The sequence below is a fragment of the Colius striatus genome, chromosome 1 (genome assembly GCF_028858725.1).
Source record: "Colius striatus isolate bColStr4 chromosome 1, bColStr4.1.hap1, whole genome shotgun sequence".
Classification (NCBI taxonomy): domain Eukaryota; kingdom Metazoa; phylum Chordata; class Aves; order Coliiformes; family Coliidae; genus Colius; species Colius striatus.
The window spans coordinates 145,637,013-145,663,944 of record NC_084759.1 but is presented as its reverse complement, the minus strand read 5'-3'; the positions used below and the strand labels follow the sequence as shown (position 1 = coordinate 145,663,944).

At 37.7% G+C, this 26,932-nt stretch overlaps 1 protein-coding gene across 2 annotated transcripts in view; it reads left to right on the top strand.

Annotated features, from left to right (window-relative positions):
- Nucleotides 1-26,932, top strand: part of DGKI (diacylglycerol kinase iota) — a 113,355-nt gene that overhangs the window by 15,465 nt on the left and 70,958 nt on the right. The window contains exons 8-15 of one of the 2 annotated variants that reach the window (XM_061988895.1): nt 768-846; nt 4,769-4,824; nt 5,687-5,749; nt 5,970-6,043; nt 7,595-7,706; nt 10,055-10,254; nt 15,773-15,835; nt 26,441-26,541. In XM_061988895.1, the coding sequence (XP_061844879.1) occupies nt 768-846; nt 4,769-4,824; nt 5,687-5,749; nt 5,970-6,043; nt 7,595-7,706; nt 10,055-10,254; nt 15,773-15,835; nt 26,441-26,541 (748 nt within the window). The remainder of the gene's footprint in view (nt 1-767; nt 847-4,768; nt 4,825-5,686; nt 5,750-5,969; nt 6,044-7,594; nt 7,707-10,054; nt 10,255-15,772; nt 15,836-26,440; nt 26,542-26,932) is intronic. The other variant, XM_061988896.1, reaches the window with a different exon arrangement.

Sequence of the window (26,932 nt, the reverse complement as noted above, 5' to 3'; positions counted from 1 at the left end):
TGTTCTTTGTAACTTCCATGCATTGAACATTTATCTCAAGAACTGAATCCTGGGAAAAAAATCCGTAACATTTTATCTGAAAGGTCATTGTGTGTTTTTTTTAACTCTAGTTAAGCTGGCAGGAGAAGCAACCCTGTGACTACCATCCATTCCTAAACTAGACAAAACTAAAAACAGGATGTAGAGTTGTTTTTCCTTAGGATTTTGCTAATGTATACTATTTCCTACTTTCTGGCAAGGTGTAGTGTATTTTTGTGTTTAACTTCTTTGTGCGTAGGTCTCCATAAAATCTTCATTAGTGTACCTTGATTGTTGAAGAATGTGAACATTCTTCTGTGAGAGGATCACGTTTCTAGTAATATGCCATTTGGATTGGAGGTGTTGAAAGTGTTAATCCTTAAAAAAAAATGGGTCTGTGCACAGTTTTCTTCTCAGATAAAATTTCCAGCTCTATTGGGTGTGTGGAACGGTGAAGAGGCCAAATGTCCTCTTCCTAGTCTCATGTGTCCTAAATAGAATTAAGGCTTCTTGTCTGGGACTTGAACACATATATGATTATAAAGCACTGTAGATATGGGGTTTTTTTTGGCTGTTTGTGTCTGATAATGTTCCACAAGACGTTATTAACCTTCAAAGCAATCTTGTGCATACAAGATTGCTTTGGTACGTTCCACTTTCTTCTTAGGTTTGAGGTAGTTAATTTCTGATGTGTCATGGACCATTTCATTTGTGTTATTTTTACATGTTTTTTTATTATCCAATTACAGCTCCCTCTCAATGTCTTCAATAATTACTTCAGCCTTGGATTCGATGCACATGTTACGCTGGAGTTCCATGAATCTAGAGGTAAGGAGAACTTTTTGTTTCCTTAATCTTTCAAGTGGATAGTTGTTTTATGAATTTGGATTTAACGTTCTTTTCTTAGAAGGAAAACTGGAACATACTGTCTCTTCCTTCCTACTTTTATGTATTTTGGGACTTTATCGTAAGTTTTCAAGGGACCTCATGATTTGAAAATGAAAAAACTACAAGGCAAAAGGACATTTGCTAGAGGAAAAGGACTGAAAAGGAAGCTTTTCAGTTTTTGAACTTTTAAAGGAGATACCAAGTACAGATATAGAGGAAGTTTATGCTGATGCTGAAGGGAAAACAAATGTAATTCAGATGCAAGTGTGGAGGAAAAAATCTGTAAGAATCTGGAAGTAGCAGGGTAGCAGGACAATAATTGTGTTCTCAAACTAAATGGCTTTTACCTATGAATGAATGTAGGATTATTGTTGGACATGATACAGATGCAGAGTGTTTCTATGCAACTGAAAGGTTTTAATATCCATAAAACTGCCTGGAACTTGAGTTGCTGTAGCATCTTGTTTGCCCTGCTGCTGATGGTGGTTATACCACCCCATACAGATTCAAATGTGCTTTAAGAGGGGGACTTTGGACTGATGTGAACTGCTTTATATGGTTTAGGCAAGCATGCTTGTATAAACAAACCTTGTTCAATTGTTCGGCTTTTGGTCATTTCAGCTTCATATGCAGGTATTTTTTCTGAATCGTAGCCTCCTTTCACTTTCATACTAGGAATGTGTTGTTTCAAGATGAAAAGAGAGCACTATAATGCCATGCTAAATAAAGAGCGGGATACATGATGGAATGTGCTAATGCATATTTTATAACATTTAAGACTACTTTGAGCTTTAGGAATAATAATAAAGAGCCACAAAAGGGCACAGGAATGAAATGAGAACTGTATGCATTTTTTTATGAATGCATATCACACTGCATTGCTAATGTGGCTGTGAATATATTGTATAGATGAAACACATGACTACTTTCTTACTTAATGGAGGCATTACTTAATCATGAAGTTATGGAGCCCTGAAAAGAATGGATGTTATTCCAGAGATGCCAGTGTTTTAAAAATTTACATGGGTGAAAAAATACTTGGCAGAGTAAGCTGTGTGTCTGTGACTGGGTATGTGTGGCTAGGAGAGCTTTTCATAGCACAGGTGTCTACTCTTAAAAGTCATTACTGCTAGTGTCTTTTCTACCCTCTAAAATGCTAAAATATACAAAATTCTCACATATTTTAGGAGAGAAAAGTTTATAGCCTTTGAGGTATTACTGTTCTACAAGTTTTATTGTTTTTCATGTGGAATTGGGATTGTTCAGCCTGGAGAAGAGAAGACTCTGAGGGACCTTATTACAGACTTGTAAGAGACATAGGGAGACACTTTTCAGTAGGGCCTGTAGCAATAGGACAAGAGATAAAGGTTTTAAACTGAAAGGGAGTAAATTTAGACTAGGTACAAGGAAAAAGTTCTTCACTGTAAAGGTGGTGAAACACAGAAACAGGTTGCCCAGAGAGGGAGTAAATGCCCCATCCCTGGAAACATTCAAGTTCAGATTGTGTAGGTCTCTGAGCAACCTAATCTAGTTGAAGATGTCTCTGTCCATTGCCTGGGGGTTGGACTTCATGAATTTTAAAGGTCCTTTCCAGCCCAAAGTATTCTATGATTCTGTGGATTTAAGTAATGCAAATCAGATTCTGATCTCATTTACAATTGATGACAATCCAGAGAAATTCTTAGTGTAACTTTAGCAAAACTTGAGCAACTTTTATGGTTGTAGCACTTGGTTCATTAAAATGAGTGGTTGTATGCAGTTGCTCATGTGGAGCTATTGTAATCACACATAGTATTAAAATAACCCCCACCCCATCATATTCTCGTACTCCCAGCCTATCAAGGCAATTACTGCAATAGAGATTTGTCAATTGTTATATTTAGAATAAGCAGTGATTGCAATGTCTTGGAGGAACCGTACACAAATGTAGTGTTTTCCATGGCAACCTCTATACTTTTCTTGTGACTAATCAGATTCAGCCTTGAGGGCTGGCTCCAAGCCTAATGTATTTAGCCCTGCTTCTTCACACAGTGTTCTGGGTAGTGACTCTTTCCAGTTTCCCCCCTTGTTATCCTTATCCTGCAATGGAGCAGGGGAAATGCAATTTACTTTATCCCTGCTGACATGCCACTTGATTCCTCAGCTATACAGGACTGTTCATTTGTAGGAGACTACCCCTGCACCCCAGTCTAACATATTCCATTTCCGGCTACCTTCATGGCTTGAGAATGGTAAGGATGGAGTGAGCCTTGGATATGTAGGCAGTGATCTGCTTCTGCAATTAAAGTTGCACTTTAATCAGCTTCCACATGGCAGAAAGAGTCCTGCTTACGCTCATCTACTATGTCAGAAACAGAAGCAGTTCAGTATATTGAAGGACTGCTGAGTCCTAGACCTCAGAAAGTTTATTTTTCTGTTCTAATCTGGGGCTTCGGTTCTGGTCAGTATTTATAAGGTCTACATAAGAGCCAGTGACTTCTGCCAAGTGCCACTGGGGATAGCCATATAAGAGAAGGTGCAGCACAGGCGCTGAGCCTTCAGGAGCCTCCTGCTTCTTACCATGGTATGTTGAGACTTTCTGTAAATAGCTGATAGCTTAGTGAGGTGAGATTTACTTAAGTAATTAAATTTATCATTTGAAGAATAGTTGGGCTTGACTGCATTTCAGGCTCACCAGTGATACAACAAATGGATGGTGTACTGTAGCTGGGCAAACAGTCAAACAAGAAATACAAAAGTCGCTCATTCTTACAAAGTGGAGACTTAGTCTGAGGTGTAGGGACTTCAAAGAGAACTAGAAACATTGTTTCAAGAGGTCATTTGAGAAGTGGTCATTTGGAAACCTTCACACCAGTGAGATGCTTTAGCCAGTAGGGACTATCTCGATAGCTGCATCTTTTCACTAGAGAGTCATTGAGCAAGGCTAGGTGGTTGATACTGCCACTGACTACAGTGGCAGAAAGGCTGCTGCTCAAATCTCTGGATGCTGCAGACTAGGAAAACAGTTCCCAAGGAGGCATGAGAATGACCTGCATTCTGGGAAACATGCCTTTTACTGGGAGATTAAAGGAGCTACATTTAGCTTATCAGAAAGAAGGTTAAAAGGCAATTTAATCACTACCTGTGAGTATTTACTCAAGGAGAAGATATCTGATAGTTGAGGGCTCTATAATCTGACAGAGTAGTATAATAAGATCTAGCAGTTGCAGTTGAAGTCTGAAAAGTTCAAAATAGGAAAAAGGCCCACATTTATTTGAAAAGTGAGAGTAATTAACCATTACATGTGCATTCCAACTGGATTATTAAAATTCTCCATTGCCTGGAGTCTAATCAAAATGAAACAGTTACCTTAATAAGCTAAAGAGTAACCATTTTTGGGTTTTTTTCCTGCAGGAATGCTTGGGTAGACATGTCTATTCCTTAGTACCTCTTGTAAAACATCAGAATTTAAGTGTCTGTTTCATCTTGTAATTTACTAATGCTTTACTCTTTCTTCAAAGCATGGATTAGTGTTTCATGGATTTCTTAGAAGTATGTTCTGTGTTGGCAGAAACAGAAGTTTCACAAATGGCACTGAGGGATCATAAGATGAAGATTTTGAGAGGTGCTAAATGAACTGATTATATTCGCGTTATCTCTTTGCTCATGTTTCCATTTATTTCCCCTCTCTATGTTTGAAATTTCATAGCAGATAGTGGCACAGATGGGGGAACACTCACACAGCAAAAATCTGTTTATGTTGATATCTTCACTGAATGATGTGTGCTAAAAGCAGTGTAGTGCTAGCAGGCAATATGAAGGTACAATGGAGTCTACTTGTTTTATTAGAGTGTTCATATTTTTCCTTTTTATCCTTTCACAGAAGCAAATCCAGAGAAATTCAACAGCCGATTTAGAAATAAAATGTTTTATGCAGGGGTGAGTTGTGATTCATCTTATAGAATGATGCTAACTTAGTTATTTGAATGTTTTCTTAAGTACCTTCCCCCTCACTTTCTCACATCAGGAACTCATGCCACTTCATGTTACCTCTTGCAATTTGAAGTGCACATATACTGTTTCTGGCAATGCCACACACACACATGTCTGTTGGGAAGTGCCTTAAGCACTGTTGTGTTACAGAGCTTAGCAGGTGAGACATGCCTCTCCTTTGGACATAGTACTGGTCATTTCTTGGTCCCCCTGCATCTTGCTTGTAACCTTCTCAACAAACTGGTCTGCTTCTTTAGAGATTTGGGAAGCATATTGATATTGACTTTCCTTGAGAAATTCTCCAAGTGTAGATCTGTAGCTTTAAGAAATAGTCTTGGATGTGGGATTGTGGGGAGTGGAGGGCAATGATCAGCTGTTCGGAGTGACTAATTTTCGAGAGTAAATATGCAAATGAAATTACTCATTTCTGCATTCAGGAGGTGCATAGACAACACTTTATTCTAAAATGCAGTTATCAAGAGAGAAACACTAATCTGATCGTGTATAACATGTCTTTCTTGATAATGACTTCTACTGTACCCATGTGCCTGAAACGTGGAAACGTGAGCAAGAATTTGTGTTTAAATCCTTGGTTGCCTAAGGTAAATATTTGGTAAATTTCTCAGTAAATTTCTCAAAAAGAAGTAAAATAATTAAAATATATGAAACCATATCTTCTGAGAGCAAGAAACACTAGGCTTGAAAAAAAGGATAGCATTTCAGAAAGTAGCTCTGTGGTGAGATGAGAAATGAGGAAAGCGAGAAGTGGAAGTGTTGATGACAACTCCTGTTCTTATTTATGTTGCAGGCAGCCTTTACAGACTTCCTGCAAAGAAGCTCCAGAGATTTATCCAAGCATGTTAAAGTTGTGGTAAGTATTAGAAATTGTGTTATAGTAATGTGGGAAGAGGGGGGAATGGGTAGAGAGTGAGGTGAGAGTTTAATGGCTCTGTTACTTTTCAGTTTTGAGCATGACATTTGCAACACATTCCAAGGAAAGTCTTGGGAAAGTTGTTACAAAGCAGCAACACTTCTCTTGTCTGTGGCTCCATTCAGCAATTTCTCTGTGCTCTGTCACTTTGGCTTTGTAGTGTGATGGTACTGACCTGACTCCAAAGATCCAGGAGCTGAAGTTCCAGTGTATAGTGTTTTTAAACATACCCAGGTAAGCCCAAGACAGATGCTTGGAGTTCTGAAGGAAAAATAATAATAATTTTTAAAATATACCTACAAGTTGTCCTAGACTGGGTGAATGTTCAAGAAATGTATTGCCATTGTGGTGCTTTCTTAAGAGCTAAGTGCTTATAATACTGTTAATTAGCAATATGAAATGGGATCAGAATTCAGGATGCAGCAGCAAAGCCATCCTTTATGAAGCTGAATATCCCAAAACAGAAGTAGTGGAAAAGATTAACAAACACACTTTCAAAAGTTGTGCACATCACCTGCAAACAAGATAGTAAAGTCATAAATGCCTGGTCTTTTATTTAATCAGAAGCAGGGGGAAGGGAGGGGATGGGGGGAAGCAGGGTGGAGGGAAAGGATCAATGATTTTCTGGTAAAGAAACACCATACTGTGGAAATGACTGTTTTTTAATATGTTAGTGTCTGAAATAGAATTCTTAGAAGTTATCTGTGACCTGGTCTCTAGAGCAGTAGTCTCTGAATGTTTTTGATTTGTGTAACCCTATCATTAAAAAATTTTTGAGCAGCACCCCAATATATGTATATTTATTATAAATTATATACATGTACTACTCTACTATTACATTGCATACATTATAAAACACTCAAAAATAGAGACTAAGAAAGGAAATGATGAAGATGAAACAAACACAGTTTTAATGTTTGCTTTCATATTTCTTAAAAGAACAAACAACATTTTCTTCCAACACCCCAACTGTCTTGGCAGTTATGGATTTTTCTTGGCACACTCCCTGTGGTGTGTACACCTTACTTGAGAGACCACTGGTTTAGCCAACCTACCACTTTGCTCCACATGCAGTCTCAAGTGCTTTGATCTTCTTAGTCCTGCACTGCTCTTGCTGCAAGCTTCTAATTGGTGTCACCTCTCCAAAATTGCCTCTTTTACCATTCTCAGATCTCTTTTGCATCCATTCTTAAGTGGTACGTAAGATAGATGACACAGCTGCATTTGTTCCCGCTTCTTATTTCTCCCTGCCTCCTCAAGCAACGCAACGTTTTGTGTTCCTTGTGTTGTTAGAACTACTGAGCCAGCAGGGAGAGAAGAAATGGTGAGCTCCAAGTCTGGACTCACTGTTTTAGCCTCATGCCTGCCTAGCAGAGGGGTTAAGCAGCTTATTGGCTTGACAGTTCATCTGCAGAAAGAAAAGTAAACAAGGAGAACAAAGTGCTGCTGCCTTGTATCTGTTTCCTGGTGTTTCCCCATTTTCCTTTCAGAGGAATCTGCTAAAGATTAAGATAGATACATTTATGGACATTGTAGCAGCTTGAGAATGATATTTTTGTGGTTGGACTCAATGATCTTAAAGGTCTTTTCCAACTGTAATGATTCTATTGTTCTTCCTTTTGGCCAGTCCTTAGCAGCATAATTTCCAATTCTCCATGAATTGAATCCTGGAATGGATATCTGAATACTTTAGGAGAACAGCAGAATAAGCTAATAGGCTACCAGCCAGGACCCATCAGGGCAAACTGATTTCTCAAAACCTGTTTTTCAAATCTCTTTCTGTAGGTATTGTGCTGGCACAATGCCATGGGGAAACCCTGGAGATCACAGAGACTTTGAGCCCCAGCGTCATGATGATGGTTATATTGAAGTCATTGGGTTCACCATGGCCTCACTGGTGAGTATATCGCAGCTGCTGCCCTTCCTGGATGTCCTTCCAGACTTGGGGAATTCTATGCTTAGCACTACAGAGTGCAAAGTTGTCCTCATTATCAAAGAACCACCATGATTCCACATACTCAGCTTAAGGCCAATGCAGACTCTGCTGTTAAATGACAGAAACAAAGTGAAGTTTTCTAATGAGACAAATTATTTAATAAAGAAAGGTATTCTTTGCAAAATATGACTGATTTGCAAGGTAAATGTAAAGATTATTACAGTAAGAAGTTTCTTTTTTAGTTTATGTATATCTCAATCTATGGTATAAAAGTTCAATCATTTTTGGGAAAACTGGCTACCTGAAATAAATATGAGACATGATATGAAATGATATGCCCCTAGAGTTTCCATATACCCACTTAAAATGTTGTGAAAACTGAGTAATAGTTCTGGAAAATTTTGTAATATTTGTGTCAGATATTCTCTCCTTTTGTTCTACTAGGGAAAGAAAATTCAACCAGCAGTTTTAATTTGTCAGTGCTCTTCCTGTCAATGCTAATTAAAGCTCAGTTACTGTAAAAGCATTCTCACTTTGAATACTCTAGTGCCCTTCTATCACAGTGGTCAAACACAGTGACAGTCTGTTCAAAGGAAGACTGAATGCAGTCAGAGTTGGTAGTTATTCCTGTGTTCACATTAATCTACCTAAGGCACTGTGGCTTGAACTTAGCGTGGCAAACAGAAAGCACATATCTGATCTTCCTGTCAGGTTTGTATAACTCCACACTTTTAGGCCTTTGTTGCCACTATTTCTTGTGTGGACTAGGTCAAAACTAACATGGGTAAATCTGTTTTCACTAAACTTGCGCACTTATTTGTTGTCTGACCAGCCCTCAGTGCGTATTGCTTTCAGTGAGTACTCTCAAAGAGAAATTCAGACAAATCTAATCTTTAAAGTAAGCAAAAGTAAAAGGTGGTTTTGATTAGCAATCATTTCTTTACAAGTCTATCTGAGTTAAGGATTCTTTTTTAAATCTCTTTTTTTTTTTTTTGATGGATCTAGTGGATTAAGGAAATAACCCACAAGTAAGTGATAGATCTTGTGGAATGAACCTTCTTTACTTCATCCCTGAGGACTTGAATATATTTTTAAAATGTTACCAAAAGTCCTTTTAATATGCACCAACTGTGAGTTTTCAGTTGGAAGCTTTTTTTGCCTTGGCCACAAATGTGATTATAGCCACTAGCAGTGGGTGATCTTAAATTTAACCCCAATTAAAATCATTAGTAGCTTTTGAGTAGTGCTCTTAGACTTGCTATTTTTCTTTAAAGGAAGCCTAGTTCAGATTTGAGGATCTGTGGGTCTACATTGGTTGTGATTCTGAAGAATCCCAGACTCTGTTGATATCATAATATTCTGTAATCCTAGAGTCTATTGATATAGTCCTCTGTGTGTCTCCCAGTTGTGCTTCGTCATACCCAAGAGGGTCTGTGAGAACAAGGAAGAGAAGTATTTAATAGAAAGTATTATTAGTAATACGATTGGTATTATCAGTTGATCTACAGTATGAAGTGCACAGAGTAGGTTTAAGGTCTTGACTTGAGTTTAGGCTATTCTCTTAGTAATGCATTACTATAGGGTTTTTTTTTTCTGAGACAGATAAATAGGTCAGACTATGATCATACTAATTTAAAAAAAGCTTCTGGGCAAACATATCTGCCTAGAACTTGAAGGATATGCTTGTTGTCCTCCTTGTTTCATTTTTTTGAAATGAATTCTTGAACATGGTATGTAATTGTTTTTAATAAGGTCCTGCTTGCTTTTTTTTTTTTCAGCCTATCTGTTCTCAAAGTTGAGTTGCTGTGTAAATTTTTGTAATAAAGACTTTAAATTTATCTAATTCACATGAGGACTGTATTCTGTTCAGGAAGGGGAAATAATTTTTCTGCCTCACAGATGTTCCTGATTAGAGTTGTTTTAAAAGATCAAATAATTAGTAGCATTAGTGTTAGAGTAAAAACAAACCAAACAGCCAACACCAATCGATCTTTAAGAATGAATACAGGTATTCATTTGTGCATGCATGTGTGTGTAATATGTTTGGCATGTGGTAAGACATACTATGCATATCATTAGATATCTGCTTCTTGCCCACTACTTTGTGAAATTTTAAGTCGTGTTTTGCAATTCTTGAGTGAAAATGCTGTCATTATGCTTTGTTAGAAAGCCTTTTGCATGGAACACTGTGTAATGGATGCTGTCAGCAAAGCTGCTTTTTGGATTTAATTGCTTCAACTATCTCTTCTGAAGTGTCATTTATTTCTCTTTCCTGTTTGTTTTGTTTGGTTTTTTGGTTTGTTTTTCAGGCTGCTCTCCAGGTGGGTGGTCATGGAGAGAGATTGCATCAGTGCCGTGAGGTGACACTTTTAACGTATAAGTCTATCCCCATGCAAGTGGATGGTGAACCATGTCGATTGGCTCCATCGCTCATTCGAATCTCCTTAAGAAATCAAGCCAACATGGTGCAGAAGAGCAAGAGGAGAACATCTATGCCTTTGCTGAATGAGTGAGTTGGATATGTGCATGCCCTAATGGCAGGAGGCCCAGTTGTGACAGCATATTCATGAATTTTGCATGTATTGGATTTGCAGCGCATCCAAAAAAAAAAAAACCAAAAAACTTTAAAAAAATGTGCACCTTCTGAACTCTTTTTTCACTGTTTTGTAAATACTTACCTGATTTTCTTTAATTCTTTCATCTTCTGAGATAGCCTCTGTCTTGCTTTTTGAAAGATGTTGTATTTCTCAGTTATTTTTTTGGAAAGATTTGTGCAGGCTCAGCAGCGTGCCTCTTAGCTTCTGACAGTTCTGATTATGTATGCTGTTTGCTCTTAGGATTCTTTTGATTCATTTTTGCAACTTCATTGATTTTGCTTTTTTAAACTCTGTTGGAGACCCTGTAACAAATTGCCACAGTCAAGAATTTCTCAGGACATCTTGTAGTTCCTGTGTCGCCTGGCATTATTTATGGGGAAGGACTTGAAGGTCCAAAGGGATCTCCAGCAAAGTACACACAGTTCTTTCTCCAGTATAAAAAACAAATGAGAAATGAGTACTGTAAAGATGAATAGAGAAAAGCTGAGATAACTGGAAATGGGTAATATGTGAAGAAGAAAACAGACAGGACTAACATTCCTTTTAATTATTAAACCCTATTTATAAGCATTACAGAGATATTTTAATAGGAGGAAATCCTAAATATTCAAATTTTGATCTATGGAAATTCCATCCAGCAAAATAATTTAGATTTTTTTTTGGTGGAAATTATTGTACATTTGATATAGATCTTTGCTACTAAAACAACTGACATAGTAAGTGCCTTTGCTGTTTTTCTTCAAGTATTCCCAAAGTGAAGCAAAACAGTTGTACAAAGATACAGAACCAAAGGCCTAAAGTTATAAAGAATCCACATTTTGTTCAAATACTCATCCAATGAGGTTTTAATTTTCCTGGGGAGCTGGTTGGGGGATTTTGCTGTTGTAGCTGTAATGGCGAGGCAAGGTTCACATGGAGATGTAATATCTGTCATTAGTCTAACTCATATCACTGGAAAAAACCAGTCAAGGTCACAGACACACCCCTTCATATATCTTAAAGGTTATCTGTGTTTTTCAGCTGTGTCACGTAGTGGAAGATATTGCTTCACTTCAATTTTTATCTCTAGTCCTTTAGTGCTTCTTGTCATCTGCTGGTAGTCAATCTATTAATGTAATCAAAGTCTCCTTGGTTAATTTCAACATCTTCCTGTTCAATTTAGTGCTCTTGCCTGTGGGCAGCAATGCCCAATTTCATCCAACCACAACAACTCAATTGTTTGAGAGTGCTAGAATTGATCAGAGAACAGTCCCGGGGCACCTTTTCTCCACTGAGGGCTGCTAATGCAAATATTAAAAAAAATCCTGATATTTCTATCTGATAGGTTGGGTTAGGTTTGGATTTTGAGATCTGAAAATATAGGTTCATAGTACAGGGAAATACAGATTCATAGTATATGCCAGTTGTCAAGAGCATATTCTTTGTGCTTCAGCTTGATTTAAATGTGCTGTGGTAGACTATGTTGCTGTTGGAGTCCTTTTGATTTGGTTGATGCCTTTGTCTACAGACGTGTGTTTCAGGAAAATACAAATGATCTGTCAGGGACTCTCGTCTCAGCTTTTATATCACAGGTGATGTGTGTACACATTTACAACTATATATGTATGTGTATGTACTTTCCTCTTCAACACTTGAGAGCAATGAGAGAGAGGAGTTGAATCTCCTTGTGTGATAAAAGATAAATGACACGTTGAAGGTTAAAACCTAAGAAGCATTTTAGTATTGTAGGAAGGTCATTCAATATGATGCTGATTTGCAGTATTTCACAAGAGAGAACATTTTCAAATATGTTTATCTCCATTTCTTAACTTGATATCTGGATATATCTTCCTGTTTTATTGAAATCTCCCAGAAAGCCTTATATTTGCTTGAACACTATGGTTTATTCTCTTATGACTTAGATGCGTGAGATGAGATAAGTGAGTCTGAAGCTATCCCTAATTGTTAGACAACTGTGCTTGAGCTCCTTACCAGGAAAATGATTAAAAAATTATCTTGTCACAGTAATACAGGGTTGCTGTTACTGTCATCTTTGATATTATTGCTAGATAAGGAGAGCAGTAAGAATGCTCTTTGGAGTTTCAACTAGTCCAGCATCATAACTAGAAAAGGTCTTAGTCTAAAGAAGTCTTCCACTATAATTCAGTGTTGTTTGGCTTTGATTTTTTTACCCTGCTCTCCTTTGTTTTGGAGGTTTTAAGGAGAGGGATTTTAGAGAAGATAGTGAGTTTGTTGTTTGCCTTGTGCATGCCCTTGAATTTCCAGGGAATAGCATTTTAAAATTGAAGAGCCCATATATAAAGTAGCTGAGTGAGAAAACCAGAGATTCTGATTCTTTCTACTTCTCTCCATGCTTCTCTCACTTGGGAGTGGAAAGGCTTTAGAAACATTATTCTCTTCTGCCATTAAGAGTTGCAGGTCTCTCTCCGCAGAGTTGCTCTCCAACAGGTCAATTCCCAGCCTGTACTGGTGCATGAGGTTGTTCCTCTTTAGGTGCTCAACTCTGCACTTGTCCTTGTTGAACCTCATGAGGTTCCTCTCTGCCCAACTCTCAAGCCGGTTGAGGTCCCGCTGAATGGCAGCACAGCCTTCTGGGGAATCAGCCAGTCCTCCCAGTTTGGTGTCATCAGCCAACTTGCTGAGGGGACACTCTGTCCCCTCATCCAGGTTGTTGATGAAGATGTTGAACAAGACTGGCCTCAGAACCAATCCCTGTGGAACTCCACTGGCCACAGGCCTCCAACTCAATTCCATGCCATTGATAACCACCCTCTGGGCTCTGTCATTCAGCCAGCTCTTGATCCACCTCACTGTTCACTCATCCAAGCCACACTGCCTGAGCTTTCTGATGAGGATGTTATGGGAGACAGTGTCAAAAGCCTTGCTGAAGTCAAGGTAGATGATATCTGCTGCTCTGCCCTCATCTAGCCAGTCAGTTATGTCCTTGTAGAGGCTATCAGGTTGGTCAAACAGGATTTCCCCTTGGTGAAGCCATGTTGATGATTCCTGATAACCATTTTTTCCTTTATATGTTTAGTGATGACATTCAGGATTTGTTCCATTACCTTTCCAGGGATGGAGGTGAGGCTGACTGGCCTGTGGTTTCCTGGGTCATCCTTGCTGCCCTTTTTGAAGACTGGAGTGATATTGGCCTTTCTCCAGTCCTCAGGCACCTGGCCTGCCCTCCATGATTGTTCAAAAATGGAGAGCATCTTAGTAATCACATGAGCCTCAGCACTCTTGGATCTATCCCATCAGGACGCAGGACTGTTCTCCTTCAAAACCTATAGATATTCCAAGAGGGCACTGGTATATGAGGAAACGGGATCTGACATTTTTGACGTGTTTTTTTTCCTTCAATTTTCCCACTATTGTACCTTCAGTGCCGTCTAATTAAACATGAACTGCCTCATATGGTTCAACGCAGACCTTCAAGGTAGAAACTCTTATATGTTGAGAGCCCTTGTTTTTCGTCTGATACTGAATCATTTGTCTTTTCTGAGATGAAGGGAAAATTCATCAGCACTTTTGACAGCATAAAAGTTCTTAGTCTTTTAATAACTGGAAAAAGAAAGATTTGCCATGGAATCAAATAAAGGAACAAAAATCTAGTGTTTCTGTGAGGCTACTTAAACTGAAGGAGCCTCCTTTCCCTGTTGACAGCAGCAACATGAAAAGCTTTGTCTGAACAATTAGAGAACAACTAAATGTAATGTTTTGCATTTTCTCATAGCTGGGCAAATTACTGGCAATTAATATTTCATTCAGCTATTTCATCTTTCACTGCTGATTTGCCTAAAAACAAATTTTTCAGCATGTGAATTGTCCTGAATTATTCATGGACTAGTTGCTGCAACTAGTGATCTCTCTTACTACTGTTCATCAAGCATTAATTTTTAAAAATGATTCCTTTTGCAATGTTGATCTGTTTCAATGTGACATACAGATTATATGAATACTCTGGAGTAGGTGAAGGTGACCTGTTTACAACTTTTACTCTTCTGTCATCTTTAAATTTTTTATTTAAAGCATAGTGGACAAAAGTTGTTTACTGAATACAGTTACAGTATTCTAATTTGTTTCTAATGGAAGTTACCTGGAATGCTTTGCTCTACAATGAAGAAAAGTAATAATCTAATGAATTGTTTTGAGCTAGAAGCAATTTAAGTGCAAAGAATATACAGGATAAGATGACTCTGTACATGCTTGGTTATAGGTTGAAACAAAGCAGAAAGTGGTGGTGTTGGGGGACGGCAAAAGTGGGTTTCATTTCTTCTCATATGTCTTTTCTATTTGTACCAACAAAAGTGAATTTTTACTACAGCCAGATCAGCAGACTCAATTTTTCTGCAAAAGAGTGAATTATGTTTGTACTCTCTTTCTCTTAGAAGACTTGCTGGCCGAGTTCTTATTCCTATTCTCTGCTATTGATTGTGGTAATATGTAAAAGCCACAACATGTGGCTTGGTTTTCTGCAATTAAGCCAAGAATGTAGTTCTTGTAAGCCATAAACAAATGTAATAGGAAGAGAAGATGTGGTTCAGTTTTTCCAAGAGTCATTTTCTGAATAGAAACTACAGTTCTAGTATACTACTTGGTAAGTTTCAGTTAATGATTACTTTCTGAACCTTGAAAGATGATATTTTGTTTTCATTGGCTTTTACTTTGAATTGAGGAGGTATGTCTGATGTAATGGAAGAGAAAGAGGAGGGAAGAGCTTGTATATGAAACATATTCCATACATTTGAGAAAAAACAAAGGGACCATTTGAGTATAAATACTGAAAGAGAGTCAGTCTTGGGAGTATGAAATGTATGAAATGCATGTTTCCCCAAGGTGCATGAAAGAAGAATGGAGACAGCAATTTGTCATTGTGGTTACAAAATCTCCAGTAAGGGTTTTTTTTTTTTTCCTTTTATTTTTTTGTTCTGTGGTTTGTTTTGTTTTGTGGTTTTTTGTTTTGTTTTAATGTTAACTAAAGTTGGCCAACCTTGGGAGACAATTCCATCCATTCAGACCTTGGCTTTGATGTTTGTTTACATTTCTGAACCTGCTTCCAAAGTCTTTTGCCTTGAGATTTATTTGTGCCTGTGGAACAAATCAGGGCGCTTTTCCTTCCTTGTATAGCTATGTGCCTAGCTTGTCATTGTTCCCCTCACTTGTGTCTTCAGAAAGCTCCTGTGTGCCATGTAGTTGTGGCTTTCTCCATTTGCATGTTTTCTGTTGCTTTTGGCTTCATAGTGTGAACTTGGAGCTCTGCATGTCTCTTTTCAACTTTGTGACACATTCCTTTTGTTTCTGTTTAAATGTTGTGTGTCTTTCTCTCTTTCTTTTCTTCCACTCGTTCTCTATCTCCTCCTTGTCTTTTTCCTTGTCTGTCCACACTGTGTACTGCCTTTCTTCTGACCACTCATTACCTGCTGCCTATAGTATCCATAAAGTGCAGTCTGCTGACCTGAGGAGAGTCTCAGCTCCCCCTGATTCCTTCACTGTGTGAGTATATGGCTTTTTTTCTACTTTCAAAGTTCCATAGTCTGTTTTTGGGATTTTTTTTTTTTTTTTCCTGTTACCCTATATATTTTCCAAGCAGGAGAAGGGGCAGTAAAATCAAGTGACAAATGGAAAGTGGAGAAGCTCATGCGGCAGCATGGCAGGCACAGGCCGTGGCCTCACTAGCAAAGACACAGTTCCAAGGTAACTCAGCAAACTGAGCAGGGCATGTTTGGTGATGACCAAGTTCAGCCAAGAGTCCAGCTCGCTAGACAAATCCATAGCAACAGGCAGGTCTGAAATTACGCACCAAACATCATCCCTGGAAACAGTTGAGATGAGAGATTTCTGTCCTTTGTTTTTAATAAAAAACACACTGTGAACAAGCACAAGCCATTTCTTCAGATAATCAAACCAGGAAACTAGTCCCCCAGAGGACTGGCATGACATGAGCTGCAGCTGCATTTGAAAATAGAGTACCTCCCCACACCTTAGCAATACACTGATTGTCAACATCTCCACTGTACTGACTGTACTTATTTGATAGATAAAAGCTAAATTATTCAATAACTTAATATCTTCTTAAAAATTGGATGAACTAGCACTTACAGTGTCCCAACCAACCCCAAAACTCAACCCAACTCTTTCCTCAACCCCAAACAAAAAACACTCACAGAATCTTAAGGGTAGGAAGGGACCTTAAAAGATCATCTAGTCATGCCAGAGCAGGGCCACCTAGAGTAGGTCACACAGGAACTCATCCAGGTGGATTTTTAATGTCTCCAGAGAAGACTCAACAACTGGGCAGCCCATTCCAGTGCTTTGTCACCCTCACAGTGAAGTTTTTCCTTATGTTTCTTTGGGACCTCTTACGTTCTAGCTTGTGCCTGTTGCCCCTTGTCCTGTCATTAGACATCATTGGGAAGAGCCTGGCTCTATCCTCTTGTCAACTTAATATGTCAACTCAGTTTAGTTTCAGAAATCCTTTTTTACTGTCTAGTCAAGAAAGACATATTTTACTCTTTATTGACATCCCTTTTGTCTTCTTGCTTTACTACTCTTATGATGAACATCTTTTCAAACAGATTAGAACTATGAATCAGATTTGAAATATATTGGAAAATATCAAATTTCAGATCTATAAATCCAAATATTCAGAGCAGAAACTTGATTCCAAGAACGAGTCTTATTCTGTCATAGCAGAAAATTAATGATATATACTAAAAGAAAATCTACCAACACTTTGCTCATGCAATAGATAGCACAAAAATGTTCAACAACCCAAAAGCTGTTTGAGAAAAACAAATAATTTTAGGGCAGATTTCAGCATTGTAGAAAAGAACAGGGATCCTGGTGAATACCCAGTTGATCATCAGCTGGCAACATGCACTTGTGACAAAGAAGATTGATGGTATACTGGACTTCATCAGGAGTATTGTGTGCAGATCAAGGGAGGTGATCCTTAACCTCTATTAAAAACTGATGAAGTTACATCTAAAGTACCGCACTTAGTTATGGGCTCCCCAATATGAGACTTACAGAACTAGTGGAGAGAGTCCAGTAAAGTGTGATGAAGATGACTTACGTGCATCTTTTCTATGAGGAAAGTCTGGAAAAGCTGGGACTGTTTAGCCTGGAGAACAGAAGGCTCAGGTAGGATTTTATCAATGTCTATAGATATCTCAAGGAATACTGTGAAGAAGACAAAGACAGGTTCTTTTCAGCAGTTCCCAGTGACAGGACAAGAGGCAATGAGCGAAAATGGAACACTGGAGGTTCTCTCTGAACATCAAGTAAAATGATTTTACTGTAAGGAAGGCTGAACACTGGCACAGGTTGCCAAGAGAAGTTGTGATGTCTGCATCCTTATCGATACTGAAAAGCTGGCTAGACATGGTCCTCAGCAGCCTGCTCTAGGTGGTTCAGCTTGAGCAGTGGATTGCACCAGATGATGTCTAGAAGTCTCTTGCAACCTTAACTATTTCGTGATTCTGTGAAATTTTGGAAGGCTACAAGTTCCTCGTTGTTGTTTTGCAAACAGGAGAAGTTTTCCAATTCAATGTGCATCATTCAATTACCTGAGCAATCCTCTAGAAAATGGTTGAGACCAGTGTTCTGTGTAAGCAATAAGGCTTAAGCTGTGCATCTGGGAGAATGGGTAATGTTTCCAAGTTGAGGGATATCCCTTGGAAAATGATACAGCTATTTGGATGTCCCATTTGGTATCACCTGTCAGGATAAGGCAGGGAGAGAAAGACTCATGAGCCCCAAACTAATTTGTAAGTGAAAGATGTTCTGTATCTTAGAATCTATAAAAATAGATTAAACATGCTGCTGCATCGTGACTGCCAATTAATGTGTCTGGCAAATTAAAATCAGACCCCATGAGGTAGTAGGGAAATTTGATTTGGATTATGATGGCTTTGAGATTCAAGTGTTCCTTCTTTTTTTTGTTAAACAACATAGAAAGAGCCCGAGTTCCAGTTAGTACTGAACAGCAGGGCAGATCATGCTGAGACCTGGTGACAGATGCAGCCCATCTTGGATAAATGTCAGGTTCTCTGCAGGACATGCATGAGAATTTGGTGCAGCCAAAATTACAGGACACGTGTGGTCTTTGCAAAGACAGTAGAACTGTAGTTGTGATCAGCTTCAGATTGTTTAAACAAAGGTGCCTAAGTAAATATAAGTGTTGTATTTTTAACTTTCCTTTTAAAGGGAAAGTCAAGACTTAGGACATTCAGAGATGAGAAGGATGCATATGTGAGAGTGCATTTGTGTATGTAGTTGAGTTCTGAAAAAAATCACCTTTTAAAAAATAATAGTTCCTGATATATTTTTACAAGTGGAATAAGCACTGTGAATATGCTGCGATGTAAAAAAAATATATTATTACTTATTTACAAAATCTGCATAAATGGAAATTATTGCTTTAATGGTAAGTAATGCTATTTTTAAAGAGTTCACAGGTTAATGATTGCAACAGAACATGCATATAAAAGCTGTGTAAATAGCAAAGGGATAATAGGAAATAATTTTTTACTTTTAGAGATACAAATGCCAAACAGAATAGTCTTTCTCAGGCTGAATATCTATACTGTCTATAGGAGACTAATGAACAGTAGGAGACAAGGCATAAGGCAGAAAGCATTAGAACAAGCTCTTCTCCAAATGCATAGTCAAGGATGAAAATTTCTAGACGTATCTTCTCAGTTTTCTCTATTATGTGAATTGTAGGGAATTGGGTCTCATCTTTTCTTCGTCATTTTTTCCCGTTTAGCAGTGGGCTTCTGTTTAGTGAGACCTGTACCATTGGAGAGTCTACTGTGCATACAAGTGTCAAGTTTGAAAGACTTACAGCTAGCATGGGGAAGGAGAAGGAAATTGAAGACCAGGACTCTACCTGGCACTTCGGCATGCATTTAAGTGTATGTGTGATTCTAGCCTTTATTTAGCAAAATTCTCAATCACCTGCTGAAGCAAGTGTGAGGTAAGAAAGTGAAAAGGGTGTTAACCTTGCTTTGAGGGATAACACTTATCATATGGAAGGAAAAAATATGGTACAGCTTTTATTTTTAAAGGTTATTTTTAGGTAAAGAACTTAGCAAGAGCTTTGCCTTAAAATAGCATTTTAAATGGCCATTTATGAAACACTGAAATTTGTCCATCAGAAGAGACTGGATAATTCTTCTCTGTTGTGACAGTTCTTACATTTGAAGTAGATAAATGTTGTCAAAACCACACTTATTTTTAATGTATAATTTCCAAGATCTGCCAATGTGATCTCAAAAGGAAGGTAAATTTCTCTTTCTCCTCTGGCTGCTGCTTTTCTTTCTCCAGTTTTTCTGAACACTGGAACGTGTAATTAATTTTGCAGGTTTGTTTCTTCTCTAGGAAATAGGTAATTCATTAATCTGTCACTACAATCATGCCCCAGAGGAGTGTGATATTTTTTCTTTTAATTTTTATTTTTTTCTCAAGTGTATTTTTTGGAAGAGAGCGTCACTAGATTTCCTTTCTCTTTTCTATTTACTGGATCATATTAAAATCTATATGTGTGTAGGCTGGTATGGGCTGTATTCTGGAAGATCTATCAGTCTTGCTGCTGGATTCTGTAGAGCTGTTGGACTGTTTATTATTATTTCCTTTCTCTATGCAGACCAAAGCATAAGAAATGTTTCCCAAAGCTCATAAATAATTGATATAGGAAATAAGGCATCTATAATTTAAAGATATGTCTTCCCAGCTGAATCAACCTAGTGGCATGACAGAAGTGTTATGAGGTTGCTGTGCAGGAATGCCAAGCTTGGGCAGGACCCAAGCTTGCTCTGCCTGTTTTCTTTCCTGGGTGACCGAAGACAGAACCATGTTTCTTATGAAAACCAACTGTGATCTGTATAAGTTGGCTGGTATCTTCTTGCCTGTTGCTGGATGACTGATAGGGGTGAGAGAAAGAAGTCACAGTTTCATAAAAAATCTAAGTGTGTTTTCTTAGTGAATAGATCAGGTTCTGCTAGTAATCTCAGGACAGGTACATGTGACTTGGCTTCTGTGGGGCTGAACCACAAGTGGTGGAAGGAAAGGGAGATTTTTTTTTTTTAAAAAAAGGCCTTTTTCATTTTTTCCTGTCAAAGCTCTGTGGTTTTAAGTTTTAGCTTCATTGATTTGGATTTTTTTTTTGGTGGGTGGGAAGGGGGCAAGGGTAGAAATAGGGGAGGGTGGTGGTGATGGTAACACTTCCAGAATCCCCAAAATTAATTAGTTCAGGCATAGGAGGGAAACAAATGTGTGCCTTTTCTCTGGTAAGCAGTTTCCAGCAAGGCTGTTGTGGTGTTAAAATTGACTTCACCTTAAAAACAGTTTATCTAGCATGATATTGACTAAGACCTATCCCCGTATAAAGAGCAGTTCTGAACCTGACGTATAACCTGGTGTAGAGTGGGATGGACATCTTCTGACAGAAGAGTACACATGAAACACACACAAATTAAATTAAGTATTTATGTTAGTGAATGTCTACAAGTTATAAGAATTTTGAGAAAGCATGCCCTCTTCCTTACAATAGGGATTATTCAAGATCTGTGATTTGTATTCCTGTGGAAAAGTCAAATGCTCTTTATCTGATACAAAGTAATGCAATTTCCTTCTACTGTTCAGCTATAGTGCAACTAAAAAAAGAAAATAATCCTCTATTACTGAAATTACTTTTTCTAATACAAGTGCAATAATTTTGAGATACCGTCATAACATCTCCGTAGAATCTTTCAAAGTTTATTCCAACTAAATAATGTGCATAACTCTTCTACAAGACCTGTTTGAACTGTTATTTAATAATGCTCCAAATGTGCAGTTCCGGTCTATACTAATCAAAAGTTCATCAGATAAAATTCAATGTGGTAAACTAGCTTAGCTATGCTCCTGACTTGAGAAAATTGATATTTAGGTTTGTGTTTAAATGAAACTATCATAGCTAATCAACATGAATGAACAGAAGGTTTCAGCTGACACAAATCTGTATTTATGGTTCCATGGGCATGTGATCTTTAGGATGTAATTCTGTGTATTGTTGTGTTTGGAGAATGAGGTTCTCAATTAGATTCTTTAGGAAGTAATGGAATTCATTTATCTATACTGTAGATTACTTTTCATTGACTATGTAATACATCATTTTGAACAACTATAGGTGGAAGAAATGTAAATATTTTAGGCTGAATTGCAGTGCAGCAATCTCCTCAAATTTATCTGTAAGTTTTTTACTGCTCTACCAGCTTTTCTTCTTTTCCTTACTATTGAGCAAGTTTTGTACAGCATTTAGAGACATCTGCTTCTATTAATACTGTAGTAATATTTTCTTTCAGTGACATACATCACAATATTATTAGCTTTTACATGGGCATGCTTATGTACTTACGCTTTGTGATTTCTGAATATGCTGAATTTGAACAAGATAAATTGTGCTATTTGTATCATGAAAGATAAATTGTGCTATTCGTATCATGATATGGCTTCTTACACAGTATTTGTGAAGACTACAGAAGTATTGATAGTGGAAGTGTTTTGCTCAGCTGTGTTAAATAGAGCTCTGTATGGAGCTCATGATTTCTGCAAGTGAATGAACTAATTAGATGATGAGGACAATATCCCATAGTGTCAATTGCCAGGGTGATAACATGAGGAATGAATATTAACATAGTGAATTTGAGTCAAATCTATATTCAATAGGTAATAAAATTTAGTGAGACATCATGTCAGCCAGTAACTGTATTCTGATAGAGCAAAGAGTATGTGCAAATAAATAATGAATAAAACCACAGAATTTCAGTCACTGAAGAAATGTTTTTTTGAGTACGTGCATATATACACATTTATAGTCTATATATGCACATATATGTATTTGAGTTATGAATGTTACCTGTGACTGGACTTGGAGATATATATATCTCTATATATCTATATGTGTTTTCTAATTAATAGGTGGTTTTGGAGAGTGTGTGAGTGGTTCCTGGAGCAACAAAAATATTTCAGATTTGCTGCTCATGCTCATTGTCTTTCTCCTTCTCCAGTTCCAAGCAAATAAAAAGGACTTGCTTATGTCTTTTTTAGACAAAAATTTGGCTCAAGAAGGTGGTTGCAGATACAATAGTTTGTCTAGCTTCAAGCTGGGAAATAATGTTTATAGTGAGTCAGCATAGCTACAGAAGCCAGTGTTGTATTTCTCTTCTCTTGATGTCCAAGCACTATCCTGTCCTCACAAGGAGATTGTAGGTAAACAGGTGGTATTTTACTGAGGACTGGGAGATTTTGACATGAGGCTATTAACATTCCTGCCCTTTCCTTTCTTTAGATTGTCTTGAACACTACATATAGGGTCAACATGACCATCTCTTCACTTTGGCATAAAGGCTTCAAACACACATTTGGAGAAGGCATTCTATTTCGCTGTCTTTCCTTTCTCCTTTTGATTGTCCATTGCAGATTATCCAGTTTATCCCTTGCAATGCTATGAATGCAATGCAGATTATCTGTTGCAGTGCTATGATTGAAATGAAGTCTGTTGTGTGGTAGGACATAAGTCTCCCACTAATTCCATTGATAATGGCTGCCAAGAAAGTTCATGCTTGAACAAGTGCTTAGAAATTGAGAAAGTCTTATCATAACTGCTTTTATACAGCTTTCCTGGTATTTTTATGCCAAATGAGTTATGAGCAAAGCACTATAAAAATAAGGTAATTCTCCTGATTTTGCTTACGTTATCTTCAGAGAGAATGAAAATGTCTTGATTCTTTTTTTAATTATTATTGTAAAGAAACTTTGTAGATAATAAAGAAATTATTTGACTTTTTTGTAATAATAACTATTGAGACAATCATCCAAATATTTTCAGGAATTCCATTTTCAGCTGCAAGTTAAAAAGTCTTGCTGGGACTTTGTAGGGAAAAAGCAAAACAAAAAAAAAATCACTGTACTGTTACTGAAAACCTAACTTCTCTCCTAAAGAAGGTAGCCTTAGAGAGGAATGGGTAAATGGCATTGGGCATTTTGGGCTAAAGAATCTTTCTGAATTCTTACCTCTGTCAAATATTAAATGTCTGAGCTTGTTTACATTGTTTTTTGTTTTTTTTTTTCATTCCTCTCTTCTAAATCGGGTACCGCATAATAATTATTATTTCTGAAAAACTAGGCGTGACAGTTACATGCAAGTATCAAACAGAAAGCTGGAAGCACCAACTTCTAAAATCACTTTTGATTCAATGATGATTGTTCTAAATCAGACAAAAGAGAATTAATAGCCATTTTTTTTCTAAGTGATCCCAGACTTTCTGGGGTTGTTTCTCAACATCTGGAAGTGGAAGCAATTTCATGACTGAAACAAGCTCACAGGCAGGCATGAAAGCTGGGGAGCGCGTTACCTCCCCTGTCCCCAGTCTTGTCCACAACTGAGCATAGCTTGTCTCCAGTTACCTCTATCAGGCACACTTCTGTCATGCCATGCACTAAGGAACATGAGAAAAGTCAATATGTGAAAGTACAGGAAGTGAAATTGTGAGTAGGAAGTAGTAAAAACCTTGTAGCTGTAGTAAATTCTACACCAACACTGCAAAGCTACACAAATACATAAGCAAATTAACTTCTTATGGTGAAGGACATCAGTAGGTTGCTGGGTCAGCCAGACTGATGGGGTACAATGAGCAGCTGAACGACAAGTATCACTTGCATATCTGCTATGGAAGATCTAAAAGGACAAATACAGGAGAAAAAGGAGTCAATGGTCTTCTGTTAAGAGTTTAAAAGATCATGTACCTCAGGAAGATTCACAGTTTCAGTACTAAACTGTTACCTCTCATTACAGAGAGCAGCACTGGGCACCACAGCACAGGGTCACAAAGTAGAAAGAATGGTCTCAGCATCACATGTCTGTAGCAAGGAATTCCTTGTAATGTGTGGTGGCAGGACATTATGTGAAGAACAGCATAGCTTCTTCCCATATTGTACCAGTGCATAAAAGAATGCTTTTTGCATCTGTCAGTCTGTCATTTTCATAAACCCTACTACATGCAGTGAATTATTTCTTTTTTCCACTCAGATGAAGGCTATGCAATTAAATTCCTATGTTTTATGACTTAAAACATTTTCTTACCTTTTCTTGCCTAGAAATAAAATCTACGATTTTATCTTTTTTGAAACTTTCATTTTTATAGATTTGTGAAGGGTACACAGTTCCTCAAACTGTGTTCATTTCTCAGTCAGCAATGTAACATTTAAACTTGTTTTTAAAAGAAAGTGTCAGATTCAGTGCAATTATGTTCTTACTCTGTCTATGCAGTTTTGCTCTCCATTTTCAGGCACTCGTCTTCTTTGGATTGATAAGCTAGCTGTGGAGCCTGCAGAGGTGGACAGTACTGTTCTGTAGGACAACATAACGGCACCTGAGTTAAAGCTTACCTTAAATACAGGCAGCTTGCTGATATCACGGCGTACTTGGACACAATAGTCACTGTCAGCACAGAGTTCTCCCCTGTGCTGACATTGGGTTAGCCTATATGCTTCTGAGTGTGTCAGTCTCACTGCCAGTGTTAAGCATTTATTATTTCTTCTGAAGTATTCTTCATGTATCTTAGTTTCATTTTCATGGGTAACATAGAAACTCCTGTTCAGAAGGTGAATTACTTCAGTGCAGCTCCTTCTAGCATGTTGTCTTACACTTCAGTTTTGGAGGCACCCTCAATCTGTTGTCCTTTATCACTTTTTAGGTAAAGAATACTTGTGCCAGTAGAGGTTTTTTCAACTAGAATTTGATCTTTGATCTTTATTTTCATCTATCCAGATATGACATAGCTCTTTACACCAACAAAGAAAGCATGCAATAAGCTAACACTGAAAAAAGTGTTAATGGCTCTACAAGAGACAACCACAAACTGTGTGTTTTGTTAGGTCTACAGTATTTTCTAGCCAAAAAGGAAATGTATCACTTGTTGAAGTTGAGTGGCGTATTTTTCCCCCTTTTTTACAGTTGAGAGATGTGGTTTGTCCCACACTAGCAGTGACAGTTCTGCAGGTCAAATATATTAAAATCGAGACAAAGAAAGAAGCAAACCTTTATATTCATGACAGTGCACAATATTTTAACACTTAAAAGGCAGTGTGTATATTAGACAGTGATATTACTGTCAAAGTTCTGTTACTAACTGGATTAAAACAAAGAAAAGAGACAGTCTTTCTGTGGAAGCATACAATCTACTTTTATCTGACCTAAGGACCAGTTCCTATAGGACCAACGTTTGCTCTGTGCATTGTAATACACAGAAGATCTGTCTTTAGAAGTGGAAAATGCAAATGTGGCCAAGTTAATTTACACGGCATTCAGCTAAACTTGCAAAATCAAATAATGGGTTACAGTAAGGTTGAACCCAGCATGAAATCAAGGAAAATATTTTAAGGACAACTTTCAATATATGGACTCTTAAATTTTATAGATAGGGATTCATTGAGTATTTCAAAATATAGACAGCTGTGGTACCTACATCTGTCTGAGATCTGTAGAAATGAGGTTCCTATACTGCTACTTGCTTTTGAAAGCCTGCCCGGGTTCTGTGTATTGGATGCAGTACTTTAGAAATCCACTTCTTAGCCACATTTCTGTTGCCTGCTTCCCAGGACAGAGATACTGAATAAACATTTTCCAGTAATGAAGGTGGATGCCCTCGTGGGCAGAGGAATAGTTATCCTGAGCGGCTTCCCAAGTTTCTTGAACCACAGCTTGGAAGATAACTGGCTGTGGCAGGGCCCTAAGGATGTAAAAAAAGGCAAACTACAGAAGGTAGGGGTAGCAATACAGAGACGAGAGAAGTCAGAGAAACCTTTTCGATTTCAGACCGCACAGCCAGCAAATGGGATTCTTGATCTTGCTTCTCATTTAAGATGTTATGTCTGTGTTGTGCAGTGGGTAGTCATAATTTTAAATGCAGTGATGGACCTGTGAGGAGTTGGCAGTTTTGAAGAGGCTTGCTCTTTCTTCTTTCAGAGAAGAATAAAACCACTTCATATTCTGTTTTCATTTTGCTCTTCCATGGAACACTTTGTCTAAGAAACTTTCTTCTTCTCTTGCAGTCCTCATTCCATCCCAGACCGCCTGCGGATCAGAGTGAACAGGATTAATTTACAAGAATATGAGGGGCTACATTATGACAAGGAAAAGCTCCGGGAAGCTTGTAAGTTGGAAGAAACCAGATTGTAGCTGCTTTTGGTAGGACATTCTGCATAAATCTTAAATGAATAAACAAACAAAACCTCAAACCCAAATTACCACCAACAAAGAAAACCCAAAACACAAAGTCAAGTGTACATTTTGGATGAATCATGTGGAGCATATGTTTATAACCACATACATATTTTCTCTAGATAAATTCTCTCTCTAGAGAGAGCACATATAGGGAATTCGCCTGTTTTCTTACTTAAATATGCCTTCTGTAAGTTGATTTTACTTACTGTAAAATGTTCTTTACATCTGTTTCTCTGATTCTGCTGGGTTTCTACTACTCTCTGAAACAATTCCAAATTTTATGATTAGCATCAAATATCAAGCTGAGTAGGGGATGATGA